The sequence below is a fragment of the Rhinoderma darwinii genome, unplaced genomic scaffold, assembly GCF_050947455.1.
Source record: "Rhinoderma darwinii isolate aRhiDar2 unplaced genomic scaffold, aRhiDar2.hap1 Scaffold_735, whole genome shotgun sequence".
NCBI classification, from domain to species: Eukaryota; Metazoa; Chordata; class Amphibia; order Anura; family Rhinodermatidae; genus Rhinoderma; species Rhinoderma darwinii.
Genome location: NW_027464297.1, coordinates 262,125 through 284,367, shown reverse-complemented (window position 1 = coordinate 284,367; position 22,243 = coordinate 262,125). Strand labels below are relative to the sequence as shown.

General features: G+C 48.8%; 1 protein-coding gene across 2 annotated transcripts in view; it reads right to left on the bottom strand.

Moving 5' to 3' along the window:
* Window positions 1-2,255: 2,255 nt before the first annotated feature.
* LOC142729746 (protein kinase C delta type-like) overlaps window positions 2,256-22,243 on the bottom strand; it is a 153,975-nt gene continuing 133,987 nt past the window's right edge. The window contains exons 1-3 of one of the 2 annotated variants that reach the window (XR_012878455.1): window positions 5,754-6,279; window positions 4,059-4,588; window positions 2,256-3,891 (exon numbers count right to left, since the gene is read on the bottom strand). Coding sequence is in view for 1 of the 2 variants with exons in the window: in XM_075849327.1 (XP_075705442.1) it covers window positions 3,333-3,891; window positions 4,059-4,156 (657 nt within the window). In the remaining variant the exon portion in view is untranslated. Of the gene's footprint in view, window positions 3,892-4,058; window positions 4,589-5,753; window positions 6,280-22,243 lie in introns of those variants that run through there. The other variant, XM_075849327.1, reaches the window with a different exon arrangement.

Sequence of the window (22,243 nt, the reverse complement as noted above, 5' to 3'; positions counted from 1 at the left end):
ACCATACAGCCTTCCCTGTAGGGAACGCCATACAGCCCCCCTGTAGGGAACGCCATACAGCGTCCCCCCTGTAGGGAACGCCATACAACGTCCCCCCCTGTAGGGAACGCCCTACAGCGTCGTCTCCCCTGTAGGGAACGCCATACAGCGTCGTCCCCCCGGTAGGGAATACCATATTGCGTCCTCCCTTAGGGAACGCCATACAGCCCCCCCCCTGTAGGGAACGCTAGACAGCCCCCCCCCTGTAGGGAACGCCATACAGCGTCTCCCCCCTGTAGGGAACGCCATACAGCGTCCCCCCTCCTAAAAAAATGCGACCTACAGTGTGTCCTAATAAAAGACATGTATCCCCTATCCACAGCAGCGATAGGGAGAACGGGGGACTGAAAGTCCCCCTGAAGTTCTCCATGACTAACCTCTGACTTCCCGCGTCTGCGCAGCTCACTAAAAATTAAAGGAGCGCTTGTCACGCATGCGCACAAGCGGGACCGGTGCTCCATTCATTTCTCCGGAACTGCTGACACAGACCCCGGAAGTCCGAGGTTTGTGATGGAGAACTTCAGGGGACTTTCAGTCCCCCGTTATCCCTATCGCTGCCAGCGATCACGCATGTATCCCCTATCCTGTGGATATCCTGTGGCTAGGGGATACATGTCTTTTGTTTAATGGCAGAGCGGGGAGATACCTCCCTGCTCTGCCGTACTGTTCAGTGGCGTCTCGCTGTAGCAGCCATAGCGGCTGCTAGCGGAGCCTCCGGCCATGGTGGGGGCCCGTGCCGGCGGGCGACACGGGCCCCCTCATGCCACGGGCCCCGTAGCAGCCACTACTGCTGCTACGGCGGAAGTTACGCCACTGACCAGGGCCGTATTTACCATTAGATACCTGCGGGCACCAGATCACTGTAGTACTACCGATAATGAATCCTCTTCCTGTGTGTTTTCCGATTTTATGTAACTAAAGCTTAATCGCTGTATAAATGAAAAGTTCTACAACTTCCTAATCTACTTTATGTTTCTTAGCTGAGAGCAGGACTAGCGATGTACAGGTTCACTGCATCTGAATGTAAGCAAGAGTGTCCTCATTCACTGACAGCAAACAGATCTTGAAAATGGTGAGTAATTGAAACATAAATGATATTATAAAGTTGTAGAACTTCTCATGTATACAGGAATAAAGTATTTATTATACGGGGGCATGGCTGTAAATATGCCCCCGGATATGACGACTCCTTGTATAGACCAGTCCTATTGGATCTCTCGGTGTGGACGTCTCTGCAGGGGATTTTTCTTCTTCATGAATGTTGATCTCTGGTGTGAAGGATCTGGTAACAGGAGCATCCATGAGGTGAGGGCCCTGACTGTAGGGGGCAGCATTGTAGCCGATCCTCCATCCCCCACTGTGCCCCATTCAGTGTATCCCGTTTAGATAATCCTCCACAATCTAAATAGCCTGTACTTCAGCTCTCTCCTGCACTGATACATTGTAACAAACTCTCACTTATCATTATATAACCATTAAAGCTGTTTTCTGGTTTGGAAAACCCATTTTCAAATGCCCTATTAGGGAATTTTGGGGTAATAGTGTGGGTTCCCCCGTTCAGGACCCTGATTAATTATCCAGAATGGAGAGGGGCAACAAACATCATCTCCTGCTCAGGAGGACCATCACATCCATGTATTACATGCCCAGCCCGGTGATTATAGAACTGTGTAATACTTTACTTCCCCTTTAGAGATGCTGTAGGGAAATTAAACTCTTGCAGCAAGTTCCCCCACAGATTACTGGACCCCTCTAGCAAAACGGTATTGTAAAAACCGGACAACCCCTGTAAGGCTCTGTTCACACCACATTTGGGCTTTAAATCTGACATATACCTTTAAAGTGTAGCTAAACGTTTGACAAACTTCTGACATGTCATAGTGACATAGTGACACGTCAGAAGATTGGATTGGTGGGGGTCCGAGCACTGAGACCCCCACCAATCACTAGAATGAAGCAGCTGAAGCCCCCGTGTGAGCGCTCAGTCGCTTCGTGTTTGTTCGGCTTTTTCCAGAAATAAATGTATCGGTGAACGGACTCAATAGAAAGTCTATGAGCCGATACATTTTTCCGGAAAAAGCCGAACAGACAGGAAGCGGCTGAGCGCTCACACGAGACCTTCAGCTGCTTCGTTCTAGTGATTGGTGGGGGTCTCAGAGCTCGCACAACATTTACTACACAGAAGTCCAATGGGAATAAAGACAAGCACAAAGATGTAGGGGGTAAAAGGAAAGTTTTATTTACAGATAAGGGAAGGTTATATTTTATTATTAGGAGATTATTCTAGAAGTATTAAGACTACTATTATTATATACTGTGTATATGTATGTGTCATCTATTTATCTATTATACTAAACCTATCTAAAGGCCGTGGTGATCCAGAGGAAGGCGAAAACCCCCTGTGAGGAATGAGCCAATTGTCCTCATATTAGGGGGGAAAATTCCTTCCTGACCCCAAATATGGCGATCAGAATAATCCCAGGATCAAAGGCTGAAGTGTAACATGTGTAATATGGGGAAAGACTAGGGGAAAATTATTCATTTATTTATTATTATTTTTAATGAACTGCTGTATTTATTTATGTGTAAACTATAAATTGTATTAAATTAAGATTTATTTTTAATTATTTTCTATATTTATATTATGTTACTTATGTGTGTTACTACTTATTACTCTATCATCCTAAACCTATTTAAGGCCGTGTTGATCCAGAGGAAGGCGAAAACCCCCTTTGAGGAATGAGCCAATTGTCCTCATATTAAGGGGGGAAAATTCCTTCCTGACCCCAAATATGGCGATCAGAATAATCCCAGGATCAAAGGCTAAAGTCTAATCTAAATGTACTATGTGTCTATATGCGGGTGTCTATACTTATCATGTAGTGTGGTGTCTATACTTATTATATAGTGGGGTGATGTGGGTGATGTGAGTGATGTGGGTGATGTGGGTGCATTACTTACCTGGCCTGTGCTGAGGTGAGATCAGGTATAATGGCCGCTCCGGCCCCAGGACTACAACATGCGGCTATTATTCCTGATCTCCCCAGATGGAAACTAAGCACAGGCCGCTCCTGGGGGGTGTAGAGGATCTTCAGGCTGGAGTGATGTCAGATGCCTGCCTGGGATTGGAGGATGGCAAGTCAAGGCTCTGGTGCAGCAGCAAGATGGCAGAGGTGTGGCATGAAGATGGTAAGGAGAGAGATGATGGTCTGGGCAGCCGAGGTGACATACAGCAGCAGAGACTTGAGGCGCGGGTCAGGAGGCATGAAGTTCTGGGCCCTTGTCCTGAGATCTTATCGGGTCCAGCTTGGTGACATGAAGCTGAACCCGGCCAAGGGGTGAAGGGCTTTGTTATTCTCTGGCCACTTCAGATGTTGGTTCTCCAGAACGGGCACAAATGGTGTAAATGGTGGCTGTGCCCTCCTCTCCTGCAGTTCCTCCCAGCCGATGGTGGAGAAGAATGGATGCTCTCTGATGTTCCCGCACACACCGAGGCGCCTCTTAGAATTTTTACGGACCAGTCTCTTGGTCAGATGTTTCACGTCAGGATTAAGCCAAGTTGGAAATTTAGGCTTCGCGGTGGTGATGGCTTTGATAGCCATTTGCCTGACGGGGCCGTTGTAAAATGGGGAGCGTCCTGCTGCCATCCTGGACACCACAATCCCCAGGCTCCACCAGTCAACTGCGGAGCCGTATTTTTTTCTAAGAAGCACCTCGGGGGCCATGTAATGCAACGTTCCCGACACTCCACGGATCTTATTGGAGGCGGTGACGCCATCTTGGGCCAATCCCAGGTCGATGATACGGACGTGGCCATCTGCATCCAACATTATATTCTCCGGCTTTAGATCTCTGCAAAGAAATAAGACGAGAGAATGACAAATCCGCCCAGTGATCCAGGAGACGGGGGATGGGTCATTGCACCACCAAGCAGAATAGCCATTCAGGAGTGTAGGAAAGCTGGGTGCACTGTTTCCAGCATGTAAAGGAGAATGAAAGAAGGGGGAAGTTCTGCTTACCGGTGGACGATGTTGTGTCCATGGAGGAACTGGAGGCCACATATCATCTCTGCTGTGTAGAATCTGATGGGGAGAACAGAGTGGAGTCTCAATGTCATGAAATCTTCCTCTATCAATTCCCTAATATCATGTTATGATGGAGTGTGTGCGGTCTCTAGCAGAGAGGAGGCGCTGATTATGGCAGCCTGTATTCTGCATTCTCTGTATTATCCTTCATCTGACCTCCCCCCTCACCTTTTCTTCTTTCCACCCCCCTCAGTCTCCTGATTATTTACTCGCCTTACGTTGCCGATGTTCAAGCAGCCGCACATCCTGATCAAAGCCTCCAGGCTGCCACCGGACAGATACTCCGTGATAAAAAATGCCCGCTCCTCAGATTGATGTGCGGCATAGAGGTGGCATAGGAACGGGCAGTGTCTGGCCGCTAGGAGTATCCGCCGCTCTCTCATAATTTCGTCCGTATTGTCCCGTTTGGTGATCATTTTTACGGCCATGTAGGTGTTTCGGCCGGGGACTGATGCCAGGACCACCTGAGGAAAACAAATGGAGATTCCTCATGAGAAGAAGAAGGAACAGAGGTGGACAGAGAGGTGGGTCAGTCGAGTAGTGCCCAGGACTCTACAGCAGAACAAAGCTGAGCTCCCAGCATAATGCAGTGTCTGCTGTTGGGCCCTGTATGGAGAGGTCTTCACGCCTAACCCACATTTGACATAATTATCTTAGTTGGTGGGGGTAGTAAGGAGCAGGATCATACGCTATAATAGCGACCGTGGCATCTAAACAGTTAAATAGAGGTAAGCTCCCGCTGTCACCCCATAACCCCTACCCGCAACGCGATCACAGTGTGTAGATAGTTGTCATGGCAGCCAGGGGGCCTAATGAAGACCCCAAGGTCTGCCAACTTGGTCCTCCTACTAAGCTTAATAGGGGGAGGCTAAAAGAACAATTCAAGCGATACATAAATATTGCAGTCAAAATAAAGAAATAAACTTTTTTCTATTTCGTTTTGTTTAGCTCCTCGAAAAATGGAATAAAAAGTTAAAAAGTGATTAAAAGTTTTATGTAACCCGAAATAGCACCAATAAACAGTACAGCTCGCCCCACAAAAAACAAGTCCTCACACCGCCCCATCAACAGAAAAATAAAAAAAATTCGGGGTTTCAGAATATGGAGACACAACAAATTAATGTTTTTACAAATTGTTTTTATTGGATAAAAAGTATAAAAAATAAACCAATATAATTTTGGTATCCCCGTTATTGTACTGACCCGCAGAATAAAGGTAACGTGTCATTTTTACCACTTAGTTAACACCATAAAAGCCAAATTATTAAACCAATGGAGGAATTGCTGTTTTTTTTTTTTTTGCTATTTCACCTAAAAAAAAACAGCCTTTTACAATGTTCCCAGTAAATGATATGGAACATTGAATGGAGCCATTAAAAACGACAACTCGTGCCCCCAAAAATCAAAATCTCTCATATGTCGACAGAAAAATACTAAAATGAAAAACTAAAGTAGTGGTTATGGGGGCAGGAATACTTCTGGATGTCCTATTAGGCATCCCATAGGAGAACACTACACCCATCATCCATCCAGCATAACATGGTGACAACAGAGAACAATTGATGGAGATAAAAGGTCAACTTTAGGTTTACCACCCTATAAAATGAAATATTTCGATATTATACTCACTTTGCCAAAGCTGCCCCTACCCAGGACCTGGTGGATGGTGAAGCGGCTGATGGTAAGCCTGGCATAGGGGCTGGATGTTCCAGGGTCTTGGCTGCTCCCAGGTCTTGGCTCCTCATCCTCCAATCCTCTGTCCTTGGCTCCTCTCCTCTTCTTCTTGAATCCGGTGACGCTGTCCTCCTCCCTCTTCCTCTTCTCCTCTTCTCTCTTCTCGCCGTCTTCTCCATGTCCATTGGACGCCATTTTCACCAATATCTTCCTACCTGTAGACTTCAGTCCGATCGCTGCCGTCGACAGTTGAAAGTAAACGGCAGTTGGTCGTGTGCAGGTCACGTGATGTCAGAGGTCATGGAATCCTCAGGTGGCACCTGCCTGGCAGTAACCTGCTCTGCCATGTCTGATGTGGGCATCATGAGTGCCAGTCTAGTGTCCAGAGCTGTGTTTCCCAACCAGGGTTTCTTATGGCCTGGTCAGGGGTCTGCAGAACACAGTAGCAATACATGCCACTCCTACAGTAGAGATAAACAACGGTTATTTGCTCAGGTTATTGGCAAAACCCTTTTCATCCACAATATAGAATCTGGGTTTATATTTAGGGGTCTGTATTTATTTAGGGGTCCGGTCTGGGGTCTGTATTTATTTAGGGGTCTGGTTTGGAGTCTGTATTTATTTAGGGGTTCCGTATGGGGTCTGTATTTATTTAGGGGTCTAGTCTGGGGTCTGTATTTATTTAGGGGACTGGTCTGTGGTCTTCATTGATTTAGGGGTCTGGTCTGGGGTCTGTATTTATTTAGGGGTCTGCTCTGGGGTCTGCATTTATTTAGGGGTCTAGTCTGGGGTCTGTATTTATTTAGGGGTCTGGTCTGGGGTCTGTATTTATTTAGGGGTCTGGTTTGGAGTCTGTATTCATTTAGGGGTCTAGTCTGGGGTCTGTATTTATTTAGGGGTCCAGTCTGGGGTGTGTATTTATTTAGGGGTCCGGTCTGGGGTCTGAATTTATTTAGGTGTCTGGTCTGGGGTTTGTAAATATTTAGGGGTCGGGTCTGGGGTCTGTAATTATTTAGGGGTCTGGTCTGTGGTCTCCATTGATTTAGTGCTCTGCTCTGGGGTCTATTTATTTAGGGGTCTGGTTTGGAGTCTGTATTCATTTAGGGGTCTAGTCTGGGGTCTGTATTTATTTAGGAGTCCAGTCTGGGGTGTGTATTTATTTAGGGGTCCGGTCTGGGGTCTGAATTTATTTAGGTGTCTGGTCTGGGGTTTGTAAATATTTAGGGGTCGGGTCTGGGGTCTGTAATTATTTAGGGGTCTGGTCTGTGGTCTCCATTGATTTAGTGCTCTGCTCTGGGGTCTATTTATTTAGGGGTCTGGTTTGGAGTCTGTATTCATTTAGGGGTCTAGTCTGGGGTCTGTATTTATTTAGGGGTCCAGTCTGGGGTGTGTATTTATTTAGGGGTCCGGTCTGGGGTCTGAATTTATTTAGGTGTCTGGTCTGGGGTTTGTAAATATTTAGGGGTCGGGTCTGGGGTCTGTAATTATTTAGGGGTCTGGTCTGTGGTCTCCATTGATTTAGTGCTCTGCTCTGGGGTCTATTTATTTAGGGGTCTGGTTTGGAGTCTGTATTCATTTAGGGGTCTAGTCTGGGGTTTGTATTTATTTAGCGGTCCGGTCTGGGGTCTGAATCTATTTAGGTGTCTGGTCTGGGGTCTGTATTTATTTAGGGGTCTGGTCTGGGGTCTGTATTCTTTTAGGGGTCTAGTCTGGGGTCTGTATTCTTTTAGGGGTCTAGTCTGGGGTCTGTATTCTTTTAGGGGTCTAGTCTGGGGTCTGTATTTATTTAGGGGTCCAGTCTGTGGTCTGTATTTTTTTAGGGGTCCAGTCTGAGGTCTGTGTGATTTAAGGGTCCGGTCTGTAGTCTGAATTCATTTAGGGGTCTCTTCTGGGGTCTGTAATTATTTAGTGGTCTGGTCTGTGGTCTGCATTGTTTTAGGGGTCTGTAATTATTTAGGGGTCTGGTCTGTGGTCTGCATTGATTTAAGGGTCTGGTCTGGGGTCTGTATTTATTTAGGGGTCCAGTCTGGGGTCTGCATTTATTTAGGGGTCTAGCTCGGGGTCTGTATTTATTTAGGGGTCCACTCTGGGGTCTGTATTTTATTAGGGGTCCGGTCTGTAGTCTGAATTCATTTAGGGGTCTGGTCTGGGGTCTGTATTTATTTAGGGGTCCAGTCTGGGGTCTGCATTTATTTAGGGGTCTAGCTCGGGGTCTGTATTTATTTAGGGGTCCACTCTGGGGTCTGTATTTTATTAGGGGTCCGGTCTGTAGTCTGAATTCATTTAGGGGTCTGGTCTGGGGTCTGTAATTATTTAGTGGTCTGGTCTGTGGTCTGCATTGTTTTAGGGTTACCAGTACTATATTTTCTTACGACTATATTTCTTGTCGTCTTTGGACATACTTGGCCCCAATCGGCCCTGATTGCTTATTATTCTTGATCATCCACTGACTTCAATCTATCTGAGATATGGTACTGCTGTACATCTGCGATTCTTACTTACTTTTTGCTCTTACATAGATATCGCTTCCATTACCAGTACTATATTTTATTACGACTATATTTTTGTCATCTTTGGACATACTTGGCCCTAATCAGCCCTGATTTCAATTGAATATCACTTCTCGATCTTATCATATGCATGTTTCACTTCTGCTGTTATAACGTAACATGTACACAGTGACATTATACTCTTACCCGGTTTTTCACTGATTTTGACGTCTTTTGTTGTGTGACTCATCCCCTGTTCTACTTTTTAATTGTCTCATGTATGTAATTGAATAAAAATTTGTATATTTTTTCAAATATCGTGTGCTGAAGTCGATCATATTTTCTTGGTTTAATCTCATGTAAATTGTTGATCGATGCACCAAGTATATCTTGGTTTTCACTCAGGATTCAATATAGTGCATGTAATATAGTCAGCAACGATGCTTTACAGTTTATTACCTATTACCTCTTTGAGCACTATTTTTTATTGAATTCTGTCTGTTGGTATTCTATCGGATTGTTTTAGGGGTCTGTAATTATTTAGGGGTCCGGTCTGGGGCCTGTATTTATTTAGTGGTCTGGTCTGGGGTCTGTATGTATTTAGGGGTCTGGTCTGGGGTCTGTATTTATTTAGGGGTCTGGTCTGGGGTCTGTATTTATTTAGAGGTCTGGTCTGGGGTCTGTATTTATTTAGGGGTCCGGTCTAGCATCTGTATTTATTTAGGAGTCTGGTCTGGGGTCTGTATTTATTTAGGGGTCTGGTCTGGGGTCTGCATTTATTTAGTGGTCTGGTCTGGGGTCTGTATTTATTTAGGGGTCTGGTCTGGGGTCTGTATTTATTTAGAGGTCTGGTCTGGGGTCTGTATTTATTTAGGGGTCCGGTCTAGCGTCTGTATTTATTTAGGAGTCTGGTCTGGGGTCTGTATTTATTTAGGGGTCTGGTCTGGGGTCTGTAATTATTTAGGGGTCTGGTCTGGGGTCTGTATTTATTTAGGGGTCTGGTCTGGGGTCTGCATTTATTTAGGGGTCTGGTCTGGGTCTGTATTTATTTAGGGGTCTAGTCTTGGGTCTGTATTTATTTAGGGGTCTAGTCTTGGATCTGTATTTATTTAGGGGTCTGGTCTGTGGTCTGTATTTATTTAGGGAACTGGTCTGGGGTCTGTATTTATTTAGGGGTCTAGTCTTGGGTCTATATTTATTTAGGGGTCCGTTCTGGAGGACTAATCAGTCTCTAGAACAATATTTAAGGTGTTTTATCTCTGACTGTCAATATGATTGGGTCTCCTTCATTTCCCTCGCCAAATTTTCCCTTAATAACCGGGTCAGTCACTCATCAGAGGTCTCCCCATTTTTCTGTAATTTTGGGTTTAATCCACGGTTCTCCTCTGTTTCACCTGGTGGTTCCAACAATCCCGAGGTAGATCTCGTTCATCGGGAACTGTCCACAGTCTGGGCCCAGGTTCAGAAGAAACTAGAGGCGTCCCAGAGCATACAAAAGCAAAGCACCACACACTTTTCAAAAAAGTGCCAAAGGCAGCGTAAACTGACCAAAAACGTTCCCGCAAATTGCGACTTTTGGGACTTTTCTATCCCAGATAAGCGGCTTAGCAAGGTTAATAAATTCTCCTCTAAGGCTACAGACAGTAATACAATATTTTAATGCAAGGATGTGTACACTCAGTGTCTGACTGAGGTACCTTGGACCTACCAAAGGAAATAATTCTTGGGGGTCTACACTTCCACTATATAGAAATAATGTGAACACTCTTAATTGTGTACTAAAAACGTGTGTAGTAAAACAAAGACCAATATTCCCACCATATAGTGACAGATATCAGTCCTACACAGGCATTCTGCAGACCATATACACTACCGTTCAAAAGTTTAGGGTCACTTAGAAATTTCCTTATTTTTGAAAGAAAAGCACAGTTTTTTTCAATGAAGATAACATTAAATTAATCAGAAATACACTCTATACATTGTTAATGTGGTAAATGACTATTCTAGCTGCAAACATCTGGTTTTTAATGCAATATCTACATAGGTGTATAGAGGCCCATTTCCAGCAACCATCACTCCAGTGTTCTAATGGTACATTGTGTTTGCTAACTGTGTTAGAAGGCTAATGGATGATTAGAAAACACTTGAAAACCCTTGTGCAATTATGTTAGCACCGCTGTAAACAGTTTTGCTGTTTAGAGGAGCCATAAAACTGACCTTCCTTTGAGCTAGTTGAGAATCTGGAGCATCACATTTGTGGGTTCGATTAAACTCTCAAAATGGCTAGAAAAATAGAGCTTTCATGTGAAACTCGACAGTCTATTCTTGTTCTTAGAAATGAAGGCTATTCCATGCGAGAAATTGCCAAGAAACTGCAGATTTCCTACAACGGTGTGTACTACTCCCTTCAGAGGACAGCACAAACAGGCTCTAACCAGAGTAGAAAGAGAAGTGGGAGGCCCCGCTGCACAACTGAGCAACAAGACAAGTACATTAGAGTCTCTAGTTTGAGAAATAGACGCCTCACGGGCCCTCAACTGGCAGCTTCATTAAATAGTACCCGCAAAACGCCAGTGTCAACGTCTACAGTGAAGAGGTGACTCCGGGATGCTGGCCTTCAGGGCAGAGTGGCAAAGAAAAAGCCTTATCTGAGACTGGCTAATAAAAGGAAAAGATTAATATGGGCAAAAGCACACAGACATTGGACAGAGGAAGATTGGAAAAAAGTGTTATGGACAGACGAATCGAAGTTTGAGGTGTTTGGATCACACAGAAGAACATTTGTGAGACGCATGACTTGCCTAAGTAGAGTCGTGTGTTATTGAACCTTCTACTTATCCTTTCTTTTATCACCCCTACCTCTAAGAAAAGACACGTGACAACCGAGGTTGAATGTGAAATGGCCACAGAATTCGGATAACTAATTAGGAATCCAACCAGAGAATTCCTCCTATAATTCACATGACCCAACATGGGTCAGTATCATAAATAACAATTAACATTAACATTAATCCGAGCAGGGGAAGTCCTTGAAGCCATTTTTAGAAATGTTTTACCTCGAGTTAGCCATCTGCAACCACCACCAACAATTTACCTCCAGCCGTAAACCAGCTCGGAGGCACCGCTCACCTCTGCAGATGGCTCCAACCACCAGAAGACCACTTGAAAGGGATAATACCCTATGAAGTCTTCAAACCATGTACCTTTTTTGGGGGACGCATACCCCCAATGCGACCCCCCCACCATTTCGTACTGATCAACCTCAAGGACTCCCCCCGCCACAGCGAAACAGGCCTTGACCACCTTAAGCCTGTGAGTTCCGCCACACCACCAACGCCCTTTCAATTCCTTCTGCTAGTGCCAGGCTCCACAAATCAATCCCAACCTTGGTCAGATGCACCCCATCACTCCTCCAGTAATTACCTACTCCTGACTCCAAATCCCTGTGCCGCACACAAATGCCCCCATTCTTGGCCACAAAACGGGACACTGCCCGATTCACTTTTATGCGAGCCTTATTAATCCACCGACCTAGCCAGCCGCCAATGCTTCCTTGGAACTATGTCCGACCAAACTATCACTAGGCCGGGATAAGATGCCCACAAACACAACATATCATGTTTGATATCCCACACCAACTCCCGAAAAGGGCGAACCCCCAAATCATTTCCCCCCACGTGCAATACCAGGACTTCCGGAACCTTATCCAGCCGAGAGTATGTCTGAAACTCTGCTAAAACCCGTCTCCACAACATACCTCTAAATCCCAGCCAATGCAAAACCGCGTCCTGCTGCGGAATGCGCAGCTGACGGCCGTCAGGGCGGACGTCCGCCCTCAAGGCCCCTCAATGCATGTAAAAGTGTCCTAACAACCACACAAGGCACGGGAGCTGATCTGAAACGAAAAAATACAGCACACACACTTTTAACAACAAATAACAACATGACTCATAACAAATGAGGGCGCACGTAGGACCTAAACCTGTTGGACTCCCAACGGCCAATGTGCCGCACCCCCTCGTCGTCCAACCCCCAGCGCCCCGCTTCGGTTGCTGCGCCAATCCTAAAGGAGTGAGATCAGTAAGGGCCTGCAGCGACTCCGACCGCCACCAAGCATTTCTTAAATACTGCGCCAAATTGATATCTGGACAAAAATGACCCATTCTCGTGACGTAGCAACGGCAACACGGGCGACCCCACCTGTGGTTTAAAAGCATGCATACAGGCGACCGGACACATCGCCGATCCCGGGAGGGCAAACAAAGCTATGCGCTTTCCTCTGCCCGTTTGATCAGTTTTTGACCGCCGCAACCACAACTCGAGTCTATCCCCATATAGACCCACCTCCTCCAGTCTCAACCCCCCTGCCCGCTTGGTACTAGGTGAAACCAGCTTGCCAATTCGAAGTGCGCCAAAAAACGCTAAGGAAAATGCTAACTGAAATAACTCAACCTCGGACGAAGAACGACAGACAGACACTAGCGATATGCCCAAAGAACCGAGGAGAGCAAAAGACACGGGCTGTCTACGATCTGCTTCGACCCTACCTCGACGCAGACCCTTTAAAGCTTGTCCTACTAAAAATTCCTTAGACACATCCCGAAAACCCTGCAACTTAAAACCAAAAGCCAGTGCAGAAACGAAACGATTGACCTTAGCCAGGGAAAACCCCGCCTCCCAAGCGTCCCCCAACCAATACAAAAGTGCCACCAACCTGTCTTGATCCGGGCTGACGTTACCCAACTCTCTTACCCACTCCTCCCACTGCTTCCAACAAGCAGAATAAGCACTCCATGTCGTACGTGCCAATGACCTTTCAACCAATCGTTCTACGGGACCGAAACCAGATCCCAGAGATGTTCCGGACAAGCCAAACCGAGGTGCTCCGCTCCCGGTGCCAATTGACGAAATCGATCCCACTGCGAGCGAGAAAGAGCATCAGCGATACAATTCCGTACCCCCGGCACATGCACCGCGACCACCCACGCGTTCAACGACAAGCACACCAAAACTAAATGTCGCAACAATTGAACTACTGAAGGAGAGGATGCGGTGATGTTATTAATGGCCAGCACCACCTCCATGTTGTCGCAGTAAAAACTGACCTTCTTGTCCCTGAGCCTTTGTCCCCCCAAATGGTTGCCGCAACCACGATAGGGAACAGCTCGAGCAGGGCCAGATTCCGCGTGTGTCCGCTGGACACCCAGCTAGCCGGCCAGTTACCTGCACACCAAGGACCACCCCCGTACGCACCAAAACCACCTGCCCCAGCCGCATCCGTAAAAAAATTGAAATCACTCGTATCCTGCGCTGGAGCCATCCATAGAGAGCAACCATTATACTGACCAAGAAAATCATCCCAAAACTGAAGATCAGCCCGATGCTCCTCCCTGAGCCGCACAAAATGATGTGGCGCCCGAACCCCCGCCGTTGCTGCCGCCAAACGTCTACTAAAAACTCTCCCCATCGGCATAATCCGGCAAGCGAAATTCAACTTCCCCAGCAGAGACTGGAGATCGCGCAACGTCATCTTCTTCAACCTACAAGCCCGCCGTACCTCCTGACTCAATGACCTTAATTTATCCACAGGAAGTCGACACTCCATTGCCACCGAATCAATTTCAATTCCCAAAAAACAAATGGTAGAGACCGGGCCCTCAGTCTTTTCCGGCGCCAAGGGAATCCCAAAATCCTTCGCAACCTTCTGCAATGAATGCAGCAAATTACCGCAAATAGGCGAACCCCCCGGGCCGACGCACAAAAAATCATCCAGGTAATGTATCAAAGAGTCAACCCCGGCTACGCCCTTCGTCACCCATTCCACGAAGCTACTAAATGCCTCGAAATATGCGCAAGAAAGGGAACACCCCATAGGAAGATACCTATCCACATAAAAAGCCCCATTCCAAAAACAACCCAACAGCCGTTGGCTCTCTGGATGAACCGGCAACAACCGGAAAGCCGCCTCAATGTCGGTTTTTGCTAACAACGCGCCGGGCCCCGCTGCGCGAACTAGCCCCACCGCCTTGTCAAATGATGTGTACACTACAGAGAACAACTCATGATCAATCCCATCATTCACCGACGAACCCTTGGGAAAGGATAAATGCTGAATTAAACGAAATTTTTGGGGCTCCCGCTTTGGCACAATACCCAATGGGGACACCACTAAATCATTTATTGGCGGATCAACAAACGGCCCCGCCATGCGCCCCAACGAAACTTCTTTTAACAGTTTTTCCGACACGATCTCGGCATGCAAGTAAGCCGACTTAAGATTGCGCCGCGCAGGGCCGCCATCAGGAATTTCAGGGCCCCCTACAGCTACATTTTCTGGGCCCCCCTACCGTGGCACCGCCTGTTAACGGTACTCCGTCCAGTACTATATCATGGTACCCAGGGTCGCCATCAGGGGGGGTATTATGGGTACTGATGTGAGAGGCCCGGCCAAACCTAATTGAAAGGGGGGCCCGGCAAACTGCCGCGACTTGCCTTTGGTAGAAAAAAACCTGGCCCCTGCAATGGGGCCCGTTTTTTTCACCAAAAGAATGTCATGAGCTGCGGGCCCCCCTTTCAATTAGGTTTGGCCGGGCCTCTCACATCAGTACCCCTAATACCCCCCCTGATGGCGGCCCTGGGTAGCATGCGGGCCGTCAAACACCGCCGCCCGTGCGACCGATCACGCGCACCCGCAAACTCCCGCGCATGCGCACCGGCGACCGCCTGGAACCGCGCACCGAATTTTGAGGCAGATTTTGACCTGCCCACACTATCTTGCCGCGTTTTTTGCCTGCGGCGATTGAGGACAGCAGACAGAAAACGCAGCGAAAAATGCATTTTCTGCCTCCCATTGATTTCGATGGCAGGTCAGAGGCAGAACCGCGGCAAGAAAGGATGTGCTGCTTTTTCTTTTTTCCGCGACTGGCTCCCATTGATTTCAGATTAAATCAATGGGAGGCGGTTTTGGAAGTTTTTTGGTGCTGATTCTGACGCAGTGTCCGAGTCAATATCAAGGCCCAAAAACTCTGAACTGGGCCTTATTGTTAGGGCTTATTCAGACGAACGTGTAATACGTCCGTGAAACGTGTGTGATTTTCACGCGCCTTGCACGGACCTATGTTACTCTATGGTGCCGTGCGGACTGTCAGTGATTTTCACGCAGCGCGAGTCCGCTGCGTAAAACTCACGACATGTCCGATATTTGTGCATTGTTCGCGCATCACGCACCCATTGAAGTCAATGGGTGCGTGAAAATCACGCCCAGCACTTCCGCAGCCGTATAAACTATGAATGAAAACAGAAAAGCACCACGTGCTACAAACATACAAACAGAGTGTCATAATGATGGCGGCTGCGCGAAAATCACGCAGCCACGCATCATACGCTGCTGCCACACGGAGCTGTTATGGACCTTTTGCAAGCGCAAAACGCCACGTTTTTGCGCGCGCAAAAAGCACACGCTTGTGTAAATCCGGCCTTAGGGTAGGAACACACTAGGCATGAACACTGCGGATTTTATGCAACACATTTGATTGTGGAAAATCCGCAGCGTATTACAGTCGCAGCAGAGAGGATGAGATATGAACAAATCTCATCCACACGCTGCAAAAATAATGGACCTGCAGTGTGGCTTTTTGGCTTTTTAAGTCGCAGTCAATGTATTCTGTGGGATCGCCGCTCCTCTGTTGCAGAAATGCTGCGGTTCTGCCGCAAAAATCACAAATGAGAAAAAAAAAAAAAAGGCACTTTTTTAAATTTATAAAAAATGTTTAGACTTGCCCCGGCCGTAGTCCTGGTGACGCGATCCTCTATTCTTAGCGCAGCCCGGCCTCCTGTCATGACGTTTCATCCCATGTGACTGCAGCGGTCACATGGTCTACAGCGTCATCCCAGGAGGCGGGGCTACATTCAGAAGAGAGAGATGCATCACCTAAACTACGGCCGGGGTAAGTCTAAACTTTTTTTTCCCTGCAGGATTCCCGCAGCGGACATGCCTCACCAAACCTGCGCCACTATTTGGTGCGGTTTTTCTGGCGGAATTCCCTGCGGCTCCCGGGATAAGCTGTGTAGTTTTACTCAGCATATCCACCTAGTGTGTCCCTTATGATGTCGCTCCTGGAGCTGCTGCCGGTCTCTAAATAGGCAGTTGGTCCAGTAGAATTTGGAATTATTTTTTTTTGTGAACCAGCTTAAAAAAATACAAAACTTTTGTGTTAGGGTTTGTTCACATCACTGTTCGCTTCCGCTCCGGGGTTCCTTCTGAGGTTTCTGTCGGGTGAACCCCGCAATGGAAAGTGAAAGTGATAGCACAGCTTCCGTTTCCATCACCATTAGCGCAGTCGACTGCGCTATTAATTCCGTCCGAAAACCAGCCGGAATGGTGACGAACGGAAACCATTAGCGATGTTTCCGTCACCATTGAGATCAATGGTGACTGAAACGGAAGCTGTGCTGTCACTTTCACTTTCCGTTGCGGGGTTCACCCGACAGAAACCTCAGACGGAACCCCGGAGCGGTGGTTCGTCACCATTCCGGCTGGTTTTCGGACGGAATAGCGCAGTCGACTGCGCTAATGGTGATGGAAACGGAAGCTGTGCTATCATGTTATCACTTTCACTTTCCGTTGCGGGGTTCACCCGACAGAAACCTCAGACGGAACCCCGGAGCGGAAGCGAACAGTGATGTGAACAGGCCCTAACACAAAAGTTTTGTATTTTTTTAAGCTGGTTCACAAAAAAAAATAATTCCAAATTCTACTGGACCAACTGCCTATTTAGAGACCGGCAGCAGCTCCAGGAGCGACATCATAAGGGACACACTAGGCGGATATGCTGAGTAAAACTCCACAGCTTATCCGCCCCGGAGGCCGCAGGGAATTCTGCCAGCAAAACCGCACCAAATAGCGGCGCAGGTTTCGTGAGGCATGTCCGCTGCGGGAATCCTGCAGGGAAAAAAAGTTTAGACTTGCCAGGGCCGTAGTCCTGGTGACGCATCTCTCTCTTCTGAACGTAGCCCCGCCTCCTGGGATGACGCTGTAGACCATGTGACCGCTGCATCAGTCACATGGGATGAAACGTCATGACAGGAGGCGGGGCTACGCTAAGAATAGAGGATCGCGTCACCAGAACTACGGCCGGGGCAAGTCTAAACTTTTTCAATTTAAAAAAGTACCTTTTTTTTCTTCTCTTGTGTGATTTTTGCGGCAGAACCGCAGCATTTCCGCAACAGAGGAGCGGCGATTCCACAGAATACATTGACATGCGACTTAAAAAGCCAAAAAGTCACACTGCAGGTCCATTATTTTTGCAGCGTGTGGATGAGATTTGTTCATATCTCACCCCCTCTGCTGCGACTGTGATACGCTACGGATTATCCACAATAAAATGTGTTGCATAAAATCCGCAGTGTTCATGCCTAGTGTGTTCCTACCCTAAGGCCGGATTCACACGAGCGTGTGCTTTTTGCACGCGCAAAAAACGTGGCGTTTTGCGCATGCAAAAGGTCCATAACAGCTCCGTGTGTCAGCAGCGTATGATGCGCGGCTGCGTGATTTTCGCGCAGCCGCCATCATTATGACACTCTGTTTGTATGTTTGTAGCACGTGGTGCTTTTCTAATTTCATTCATAGTTTATACGGCTGCGGAAGTGCTGGCCGTGAATTTCACGCACCCATTGACTTCAATGGGTGCGTGATGCGCGAACAATGCACCAATATAGGACATGTCGTGAGTTTTACGCAACGGACACACGGACACACGCTGCGTGAAAATCACTGACAGTCCGCACGGCACCATAGAGTAACATAGGTCCGTGCAAGGCGCGTGAAAATCACACACGTTTCACGGACGTATTACACGTTCGTCTGAATAAGCCCTAACAATAAGGCCCAGTTCACAGAGTTTTTGGGCCTTGATATTGACTCGGACACTGCGTCAGAATCAGCACCAAAAAACTTCCAAAACCGCCTCCCATTGATTTAATCTGAAATCAATGGGAGCCAGTCGCGGAAAAAAGAAAAAGCAGCACGTCCTTTCATGCTGCGGTTCCGCCTCTGACCTCCCATCTAAATCAATGGGAGGCAGAAAATGCATTTTTCACTGCGTTTTTTGTCTGCTGTCCTCAATCGCCGCGAGCAAAAAACGCAGCAAAAAAACGCGGCAAGATAGTGTGGGCAGGTCAAAATCTGCCTCAAAATTCTTTAAGGAATTTTGAGGCAGATTTTTTTTTGCCTGCAAAATACTGTGTGAACAGGGCCATACATAAACAACACTTTGAGATAATTTACTCACTGTGTCAGAAGAGCTGCTCCCACTCCAGTCCTCTTCCGGCGATGTCTTCCAGGGGAGGTCTTCGGTCCAGACGTCCAGTCCTTCACCTCCAGCCAGGCTCCAGGTAAGTTTTGTCCATGTGTGTCCGCGGCTGCGCGCGCGGCCGGTCGCGGGTGCGCGCGCTTCGTTCGCGGGTGCGCGCGCGGCCGATCGCGGGTGCGCGCGCGGGCGGTCTCCAGTGCGGCCGTTCGTGGATGCGCGCTCGCGAGTGCGCACGCGCGGGAGTTTCATTGTGCGCGCGATCGGGTGCGCGCGCGCGGGCGGACGGTTTGACGGCCCCCCATGACGAGGGGAGGGGGCCCGCAGCAGCAGCAGCAGCTCTCGACATTCTTTTGGTGAAAAAAACGGGCCCCATTGCAGGGGCCCGTTTTTTCCTACCAAAAGAATGTCGAGGCAGTTGCCGGGCCCCCCTTTCAATTAGGTTTGGCCGGGCCCCTCACACCACTACCCCTAATACCCCCCTGATGGCGGCCCTGGCGCCGCGTCACCAGAACCTCATAAGGAGGCGGAGGTATAACGAAACCAACACGAAACCCTTCATAAATTAACTTGGCCGCAACCCTATCTGGATACTCATTTAGATACGGGACCATCCTTTCCACCCTCACCGGCGACAACCCCTTGACCAGCCGAGGAGGACTGGTTCCCTGACCGCTTCTTCCACATACACTTGGCAGCCCCGTGGGATGAACCATTACATTCTGAACACACGTGCTTGAACTTACATGTGGCCCCGAACTTACACTGGCCATCATTAAATTGACAGCAGAATCCCAGTTTTGCCCCTGAACCTTGCCCGGCCTGGCTAGACTGACCTCCTTGGCCAATGCTCCCGGGAAAGGACTGCTTCACCGGAGCCGTCACCCTCAACCAAAGCGCAACATCCTTCTGGTCCTACCGAATCGCCGGCCGAACCGCCTTTCGCTGGCGAAATTGCTCATCGTACCGCAACCACGCCTGACCCCCGTATGCCCTATGAGCCTCCCCAATGGCATCAAAATAGCAAAATAACGCCGAGCAATCTTCAGGCACCTTCTCTCCGATCACGCTGGCTAAAATGGCAAACGCTTGCGACCAATTGACGAACGTCTGCGGGATAAGCCTATACCGCCTACGTTCCTCTTCCTCCTTCTTACTCTCGTCCCGCTTGCCTTTATCCAAATTGAATTTTGCAAGCGGCAGAAGAGAAAAAATCTCCACGTACTCGTCCTTCCAGATCAGCTCGCGGACCTCCTGTTTTAGGTGTGCCCCTAACGGACCCTCGAAGCATACATACACCTCGCCACGAGCACGATCGTCAAGCCGCACCCGATCACCATCTTTTTGCGCCTCAGTCTGAACGGACACCGCGACCGCTTCCTTAGACGCCGCCAACCCTTCCACAACCCCCGGGACGCGACTGTAACACTCCAACCTCACGAGGACCTTCCCAAACTACCGCCGGGGACCCCGCCGTAGCTACAGGCGCCGCAGCCCTCTCTAAGCACCCGACCAACTCCCGCAAGCAACACACTAAATCCGCTAAGCCAGCGCCGTCACGCCCGACCGCGCCGCTACCGGCAGCCGATGCCGTGCTTGCTGCCCCCCCCAACACCCGACATAAAAATCGCTGGATACGGCAAAGAAGGAGTTACGTACTCACCGGGCTGCCCAGGCGCTGTGTTCCCGTCAGCCGGAAAATCCTGACCTCGCCGAAAATCGTCCAATTCGCCATCCTCCAGATCCTCTCTCGCCGACGACTGGCCATCCCACCGACATCTCCTACACGGGGACAACAACATGCTGACAGATGGGCCGGCCACCTGCCGCCCGACCGCAGGGACCCAGACTTCCGACCGGACCTGTTGCCTCGTCTCCGCTGATGATCTAGGCGTCCTCCCTGAAGGTCTCAAGGAAGCCTGCCCCCTGGCCGGAACATCACCATGCGGGGCGGCCGTGGGCTGCTCTCTGGATATTACGTCCGATGGAGGAGGGGTGACAGGGAGCCCGGCCTGCGACCCCCTGTGTACCGCCGGACCTTGTCGCGGCTGGGGATTCCTGCCAGGACGCAGGGCCTGGGAAGAGGCGGCCCTCCCAGCTGCCTGGCCTGCAGCGTCCTTTGAAGGGCTCCCCCTGCGACGCCGTGACTACCTCTGGGCTGAGGTGTTCTGGTGGGCGGGACCGCCGGGAGCGACGGGGAGAACCGGCCTGAGCCACCGCCGCCCCCGACGACGCTCTCTGCTTCATACGAGCAGGATCACGGGTTGCCAACTCCCCCCCCCCCCCCGCCGCCACAGTACTAGCACTAGGGAGGGGGCCGGGGGAGGGGAGCCTGTCCCTCAGAGCTACTGACCCTGAGCGCCGGACCTGGCGTGGAGGCGAGTTAGCCTCCGGGATCCTGGACAGTGCAGCCACGGTCTCCTCCAACCACCCGGGACGGTGGAATGCAGCTGCCGCACGCAGCTGCTCTAACATGCCGACCTCCGACATGGCCAGGTAAGAAGTAAGCGCGGTAGCAGAGGGAGCTTGTCACTTTTGCTTGTTCTTCCTCCCGCTGCTTCCGGCTCAATGCCGAAAACAGCGGGAAGACTGGTAACGTCCCCTGACTCCTCCCTACCCCTCTTCTACCTCCCCCTACTACTCCCTCCTTCTCACACTAAATTAACCCTTTCCCTACTATGTCTTGTCATGGAGGTTTCCCTCTGAAGCCCTTCGTGCTGCGTCCAGCCTCTTATGAACAACTGAAAAGATGCTGGAAGAGTGCCTGACGTCATCTGTCAAGCATGGTGGAGGTAATGTGATGGTCTGGGGTTGCTTTGGTGCTGGTAAAGTGGGAGATTTGTACAAGGTAAAAGGGACTTTGAATAAGGAAGGCTATCACTCCATTTTGCAACACCATTCCATACCATGTGGACAGCACTTGATTGGAGCCAATTTCATACTACAACAGGACAATGACACAAAGCACACCTCCAAATTATGCAAGAACTATTTAGGGAAGAAGCCGGTAGCTGGTATTCTATCTGTAATGGAGTGGCCAGCGCAGTCACCAGATCTCAACCCCATAGAGCTGTTGTGGGAGCAGCTTGACCGTATGGTACGCAAGAAGTGCCCATCAAGCCAATCCAACTTGTGGGAGGGGCTTCTGGAAGCATGGGGTGAAATTTCTCCCGATTACCTCAGCAAATTAACAGCTAGAATGCCAAAGGTCTGCAATGCTGTAATTGCTGCAAATGGAGCATTCTTTGACTAAAGCAAAGTTTGAAGGAGAAAATTATTATTTCAAATAAAAATCATTATTTCTAACCTTGTCAATGTCTTGACTAAATTTTCTAGTCATTTTGCAACTCATTTGATAAATATAAGTGTGAGTTTTCATGGAAAACACAAAATTGTCTGGGTGACCCTAAACTTTTGAACGGTAGTGTAAGTGAATACAGTGCAGTGAAATTCAGTGACTCACAGGGGACATCTTCTCAGATTGGAGTCATTCATGTTCTCTTTTCTTCTTCATCCGGCCCAGAACGCCATGTTGACTTCCAGTCTTTTTCATCTCTAATGCCCAAGCGCGAACCACAAGATACGTCATGAAAGTGTTGATGTAACCTGTATACCACGTTCACGTGACCCAATGTGCCACGTCACAGCG